This window comes from Macadamia integrifolia, chromosome 10, assembly GCF_013358625.1.
Source record: "Macadamia integrifolia cultivar HAES 741 chromosome 10, SCU_Mint_v3, whole genome shotgun sequence".
NCBI lineage: Eukaryota > Viridiplantae > Streptophyta > Magnoliopsida > Proteales > Proteaceae > Macadamia > Macadamia integrifolia.
In genome coordinates, this window is record NC_056566.1 from 13,672,366 (window position 1) to 13,679,817 (window position 7,452).

The following is a 7,452-nucleotide window of genomic DNA, read 5'->3' on the forward strand; positions in this document are numbered from 1 at the left end:
AAATATGAAACGACAAAATATATCCCTTATTAAAAAATATATATATTATATTAAAAAGACAAAAAAAGTAGTTTTACAATTTCTTCTTCCACCAACTTTGATTACATACAAAATTTCCTACTATAAAATATACACAGTTGTTTGAACACGGACTAATCAGAAGTGGAAGTTCACAACTGCATTAACTGCCCCATGGAATTTCATATGAGTTTGAAATTATTTACATATTGACCATATGGTGGTCCTGCACTTACATATCAAGCTTCAGTGCAATCCAAGTTTTAGATTCTACCCTTAGCCACAAAAAAAGTTATAAATTTTATTGAAAGCTCAAATCTAAACAGGCAGCCACTTCTTTTGACTCTAATTCACACCACACTTTGATTTCACGCGCTTTTGACTCTTGACTTCACTCATATATCCATATAGATTCAAAAGAAAACCAGTGAATTAGGAAAGGAAGAAGCACTCAGGAATTGTAAAAATCAGCAAAAATGTCACCAATTGAAGGACCTCTTGTTCTTCTCCATCTTCTCCTTCTGTTCTCTCCATCTTTGAAGGTAATAGCATTATCAACAACAGAGGCAGAGGCACAAGCTCTGATCAAATGGAAGAACAGCTTATCTACTTCTCTCAATTCATGGTCCTTTACCAATATCAAGAACCTCTGCAACTGGACAGGTATTGTCTGCAACAATGCAAGAAATGTTGCAGAGATAAACCTTCCTGACTATGGTCTCAATGGGACACTTGATCAACTCAACTTCACAGCACTACCAAGTCTTACCCACTTGGATCTTAACCACAACAATCTCATGGGAGCAATTCCTTCCACCATTGGCAACCTCTTCAACATCACATTTTTGGACCTGAGCAGCAATTTCTTCAATGATTCCATACCTCCTGAGATTGGACAGTTAACAGAGCTTCTCATCCTTAACCTCAGCAATAACAATCTTATGGGTCCAATTCCTTATCAGATTAGCAATCTTCAAAAGGTATGGGAACTGGACCTCAGTAGCAACTATTTAGAATCACCTGATTCATCCAAATTCTCCGGCATGCCTCGGCTGAGATACCTCAGCCTATATTTCAATTCACTTGTTTCAGAGTTCCCAGCTTTCATTTTCAACTGCCCAAATCTGGCTTACCTTGACCTCTCACAGAACAATCTTACAGGTCCCATACCAGGCTCATTGGTGACCAACCTAAAGAAGATTAAATATCTTGATCTTAGTGCTAATTTCTTTCAAGGTCCACTGCCTGTAAACCTATCCATGCTTGTTGCACTCACAGATTTAAGGCTGGGGTTGAACTTATTTGAAGGTGGAATACCCACTGAGATTGGTTTGATTTCCAATCTTCATACTCTGGAACTCTATAACAATTCATTAGGAGGGGAGATACCTTCTTCTTTAGGCCAACTCAGGATGCTTCAGAGACTAGATCTCCATGCAGCTGGATTGAACTCTACAATTCCTCATGAACTTGGGTATTGTACAAATCTCACCTTCATAGACCTTTCAATAAATTCACTCAATGGAACCTTACCTTCATCTCTATCAAATCTGACTAAGATATCTGAGTTGGGTATGTCGGCGAACTTCCTTTCCGGAGAGATCTCGCCTTACTTCATAACTAGCTGGGAACAATTGATTTCATTGCAACTGCAGAACAATTCCTTCACTGGTAAGATTCCACGAGAGATTGGCAAATTGAAAAAGCTCCAGTACCTCTTTCTCTACATTAATCAGCTCTCTGGATCAATCCCAATGGAAATTGGGAACCTCAGAGATTTGGTGGAGCTAGACCTCTCAGAGAACATGATCACAGGTCCCATTCCTGCCACGTTGGGGAACTTAGCACAGCTCCAAGTTCTGTATCTGTTCGGAAACAATCTGACTGGTACAATACCACCAGAGATTGGAAAACTGACATCTCTAATAATGCTTGATGTCAACACCAACCAATTGCAAGGAGAATTACCAGACACCATTTCTCACCTTGAGAATCTTCAGGTACTCTCTGTGTTTAGCAATGATTTCTCCGGTGGTGTTCCACAAGATTTCGGACAGAGTAGTCTCTCTCTATATTATGTAAGCTTTTCTAATAACAGCTTTTCTGGTGAGCTGCCTCCAGGATTATGTGATGGATTTGCAATAGAACACTTGACAACAAATGGTAACAATTTTACCGGGTCATTACCGGAGTGCTTGAGGAATTGTTCAATGTTACACAGAATACGACTAGAAGGGAACCAATTCTCCGGGGACATATCAAAGGTATTTGGAATACACCCAAATCTTGTTTACATGGATCTCAGCGGCAATCAGTTGACAGGAGAGCTCTCACCAGAGTGGGGAAAATGTTTCAATCTTACTTATTTTCACATTGATGGAAATAGAATTTCTGGCAAGATTCCAAGTGTGCTTGCAAATTTGACCAACTTACAAGACCTTAGCCTGTCTTCGAATGAGCTGTCAGGAGAAATCCCAGCTGAATTGGGAGATTTAGACATGCTCTTCAAGCTCAACTTGAGTGATAATCACTTAACAGGAGTGATCCCTCAGAAAATTGGAAGTTTACAAAAGCTCCAGCATCTTGACTTTGCAGGAAATAATATAACCGGCAGTGTACCTGGAGTTCTTGGGAATTGCATCAACTTACTGATGTTGAACTTAAGCAACAACAGATTATCGGGTGAAATACCAGCAGAGTTAGGCAATTTGATTTCATTGCAGTCATTTCTAGATCTGAGCAGAAACTCACTCTCAGGAGGAATCCCTCCTACTCTGGGGAAGCTGAGCTCGTTGGAGAACCTCAATCTCTCCCATAACAACATCTCAGGCAGAATTCCAACAGAATTGTCCAGCATGATTAGTCTGCAAGTAATTGATCTCTCCTACAATGAGTTGACTGGTCAGTTGCCAAATGGAAAAGTTTTCCAACAACAAACAGCCGAGGCCTTCATTGGAAATGCAGGCCTATGTGGAAATGCAAAAGGATTGCCATCTTGTAATTCTGCAAGCAGAGGATCCAATGACCATTATAAAGTCCTTATAGCTGTCATTCTCTCAGTTGGCAGCACTTTTATTTTCGGAGCCATGATTTTGGGACTCGTGGTCTTGAGCAGGAAATCAAGACAGCAGGATGAAAATACCGAAGGTACCAAAGTCGATGACAGCTATCAGTCACTGATATGGGAAAGAGAAGGAAAATTTACATTCAATGATATTGTGAAAGCTACTGATGATTTCCATGAGAATTATTGTATTGGGAAAGGAGGGTTTGGGATTGTTTACAAAGCAGTCCTCCCAGCAGGTCAGATTGTTGCCATTAAAAGACTGAACATTTCAGATTCTAGTGACATTCTTGCAACGAATCGAAAAAGTTTTGAGAATGAAATCCATATGTTAACAGATATCCGGCACAGAAATATCATTAAATTGTATGGATTTTGTTCTAGTAAGGGTTCTATGTATTTGGTGTATGAGTATGTAGAGAGGGGTAGTCTGAGAAATGTTCTTTATGGGAAAGAAGGGGGCGGGGAGCTGGATTGGGAGACGAGAGTGAAGATCATCCAAGGGGTAGCCCATGCCCTTGCTTATCTGCACCATGACTGCAACCCCGCAATTGTGCACCGGGACATAAGTATTAATAACATTTTACTGGAAACAGGGTTGGAACCTCGGCTTGCGGACTTTGGAACAGCAAGACTGTTGTTCCCTGATTCATCCAACTGGACAGCAGCGGCTGGATCTTATGGCTACATGGCCCCAGGTAAGCTCAACCTTCATGCATATTTGTGACTTATCTCTTCCCATGCTTGACTGCAGGCAGTATTCTGGCCTGTTATAGGATTATAGCTTCTCTAAATTATCAGAACAAGAGAATAAAGGTTTCAGCAAACACATTTTCATTCTATAACAAGTATACATACATACACACTTGCACTAGTCCCAGGGGGGGTAGTTGGGCACCTATAACCTCAATCAAAACACATCATGGCACAGAACAGGAAAACCCAAACCTGGAAAAGATTAAACAGGTTCTGTCATTACTGCACCTAGGTGAACAGGGGGTTCAAGGATTGCAATCCTATGAAAATGAACGATGGACTGCATTCATTATCAATTTTAGTAATGTTGACCTTGTTTTTTATACTTTATAGGGCTAGTCACTATAACATAATATTCCTTTTTACCGCTAGATGGTGTCAGTTAAGGATCTGAACAAGTGAAAAAGTGTCCCAAGAATGTGGTTTGACATCACCTTGTATGGACCTGATCCTGTTAGCTAACTATAATTTATATGCTTTCAGCCATTAAGAGTCTTAGTGAATTTATATGGACATTTATTTCTGTATGGATGGTTTATTTTAATTTCTCTCCTTTAAAGCATTGTGTTTACACTTGTATTTAATTTAGTATTTGTTTAATGAATATTTATTTGATTAGTAAAACCTTAACTACTTTTGTTATCTTGACACAGAACTAGCATTTACAATGAGAGTCACAGAGAAGTGTGATGTTTATAGCTTTGGGGTGGTGGCATTGGAAATAATGATGGGAAGGCACCCAGGAGAGCTCATCTCTTCTCTATCTTCAAAATCATCTAATGATTGTGACTTACTGTTGAAGGATGGATTGGACCAAAAACTCCCATCTCCAACAGGCCAATTGGCAGAGGCTGTGGTTTTTGTAGTTGCAATGGCCCTAGCATGCACAAGTACTGATCCAGAGTCACGACCCTCCATGCGTTTAATTGCACAAGAGTTGTCCTCTCACAACCAGGCATATCTGTCTGAACCATTTGGCACAATCTCCATGAATAAATTAACAGGCTTAAATAAATCTTAGGTTAGACTTCGATCCATGAAGGATTCCAGCTTGTGTTCAAATTCTTCAATGATACCATTGTAGTAGTATCAATGGATGACATTAAACTCTCTCTCTTTTATATATATTTATATATATATATATATAAATATAATTGAGAAATGAAGGCATGTTTTGTGCACATCTAATTTTAGGAACAAGTGCATCTCACCCTAAAGCTGTATTCCCTTAGTTAATGGACAAAGGCAATACTTATACTCAGAAATCCATCCTTTACTTGCTGTTGTAATAGCTACAAAGAGTCATTCCTGTATTAATTTAGTGAAGGTGTAGGTTCTTTTTACTCCTTTTTCTGGTTCATCAGGACCTGATCATGCTAGTCTTCGAAACTTGAGCAACAGGAAGGTGAAAGGCATGTGGGAATAGGTGGAAATTAAAAGGATGCTTGAATCCATATTAGAAGTTTTGTGCATTCCCGAGGAGGGAATTTTTTCCCCTAGTAGGCATATATACCTTCTGGGAGCTCCAGCTCCTTAATAGGGTATGAGTTTGATGATTACACAACTTAGGGCCTTGCAAATTGGAAGATTTTTTTTTATATGAAATCTTACCAAACACTGTGATGGAGATCTCAATCTTGGAGGCTTGGACACCATAGTGCTTATTGGGTTCGGACAGCAATTCAGATTGCTTGGCACATGACCAACTGGTAGTTAACAATCTTGCAGGGATTGGCAGATGGTGAACTCATGGTTGTGGAAACAAATTGGTTATTTGTTTTGAGGATCAGATCCTAAAAGCTGATATTTATTCTAAAGGAGGTATCTTTTTGTCAAGTTCTGGCTTGGAGGAAGGAAAACTCAAAACTAAGAATCCCACTGTTCCATTTTTGGCTTTCGGATAAACTTGCTTCTGGTACTGAGATTCCGGCCATGGAACTTTTGATCATAGATTATTACCGGTTAGTCTAGAATCAGTTACCCCATGCTGGCTAATTTTTTGTTTCAAAGAAAGAGGAAAATTTGAGACCTCGAGTTGTACAAGAGGGAAACCTTTGTAGGCTTTTATAGATGATAGTAGTATAGAGAAGGATTAAGCTTTCTGCAACTGATGATGATGGAGTGTTATTTTCTCCTGAGAAGAAGGATATGACATAAAAAAATCAACAAAAGCCTTCGGAAAATTAATTAAAAGGCCAAGATATTAAGCTTGAGTTGTTGTTATTGATAACATTGAAGAACTTGCTCTGTGAAGAATTCTGAAATTCATTGATCTCTGCAATTATTAATCATGTTTCCTGCTTCTTCTCTGTGTTCATGAGACGAATAAAACTAACAAAATTGCACATAGTGGCAAGTAACCCATGAGGGACATCCTTTACTGGTTGTAAAATAATTATGTTTTTTCATAATTTTTAATGTTTACTACATTATCTCTATTTTTACTTTCTGAATTTTTGGACTTATTTCATTTATGATTGGAAGGATCAGTAGGTCAACCCAAATATTTAACTAGACTTGTCATCCAGTTCCCTTTACAGGTCAGCAACATTGTTGATTCAGAACTCATTGGAAGGGATATGGTTCAAAAACTTGAAGGGTCTCTTTGGGAGTTCAGTTGCAACAATAATTCTATTTAAAAATACAGCAGTTTCTTTCTTAACATGCATAGAAGGAATTTGGGATTACTTAAGTTTTTGACATCTTATGGTGGGTCTCAATAAAGTCTCAAAAGTTTAGCAATTGAGAAAAGGAAATCGCAAAGTTGAGGATATTGGTGGTTTATCATGATATATATGATAATCATACTCCATTTCTCAAGTACTCGACAGTCTGAGCTAAAGACCAAATTTTATGGTACAAGGAGCTAAAGAATAAGCAGATTTCCATAAACTCAATGCAACTAAGATTAAAGATCAAAATAAGTTTACATTTTTTACAGACAGTGTCATTATTCTTAGCTAATTGGAAATTCAAACCAATCCATCCAAAAGTTGAAGGAACAAAAGGCCAAGCAATTTAAAGAAACATACCAATTGCATGACACACAGATAAAAAGACTGCAGTCAGTGAAGCAAATGATGACAGGATATGGAGCCCAAGATATTAAACAGCATGTAGACTTCTCCCACATATCTCTGTATAAGATTTAGTTTAACAATTAAAACAAGCATAGATCTACAGGGAAACAATATTAAGTGGAAGATAAATGCAAATCTATATCATAAAGCAAAAATTACTAGGGGTTTCTGCATCATGTTCTGTCATCAAGCAAAATTATTTGTCAACAAGTTATCACTTAGATTCCTACTCCTAAATGTCCCAATTACCTATTCTTGTAAGTCCTGGTTCTATAATTCACTCCTATAACCCCTGACTCCAGTCAAATGATAAATAACCAAGAACATCCATTATCTAACTGATTTCAATGAGATCCTAAAACAGTCCACTACCTTCAGTTCCATAGATTAAGTTTTAATAGGTGCAAAATCATGAAAAAGCGCCATCACATTTGTAGAAGAATTGGGAAAGCACATATACAACTTAGGGCACATACTGGCACCTTTTATTCATAATTGCTGCATCCCTGACTTCAGCATCACCAATGACAGGCT

At 38.2% G+C, this 7,452-nt stretch overlaps 1 protein-coding gene across 1 annotated transcript; it reads left to right on the top strand.

Moving 5' to 3' along the window:
• The first annotated feature begins 465 nt into the window (after positions 1-465).
• Positions 466-4,959, top strand: LOC122091909 (MDIS1-interacting receptor like kinase 2-like). Its single transcript, XM_042662152.1, has 2 exons — positions 466-3,780; positions 4,492-4,959. The coding sequence occupies exons 1-2, from the start codon at positions 495-497 to the stop codon at positions 4,857-4,859; spliced, it is 3,654 nt and encodes a 1,217-aa protein (XP_042518086.1). The 5' UTR covers positions 466-494; the 3' UTR covers positions 4,860-4,959.
• Positions 4,960-7,452: the final 2,493 nt, after the last annotated feature.

Bases quoted from the DNA above. Each gene is read 5' to 3' on its own strand.
- LOC122091909 (XM_042662152.1), top strand. From the start codon at position 495: ATGTCACCAATTGAAGGACCTCTTGTTCTTCTCCATCTTCTCCTTCTG. The intron at 3,781-4,491 runs GTAAGCTCAACC...ATCTTGACACAG, and splicing joins TTATGGCTACATGGCCCCAG to AACTAGCATTTACAATGAGA.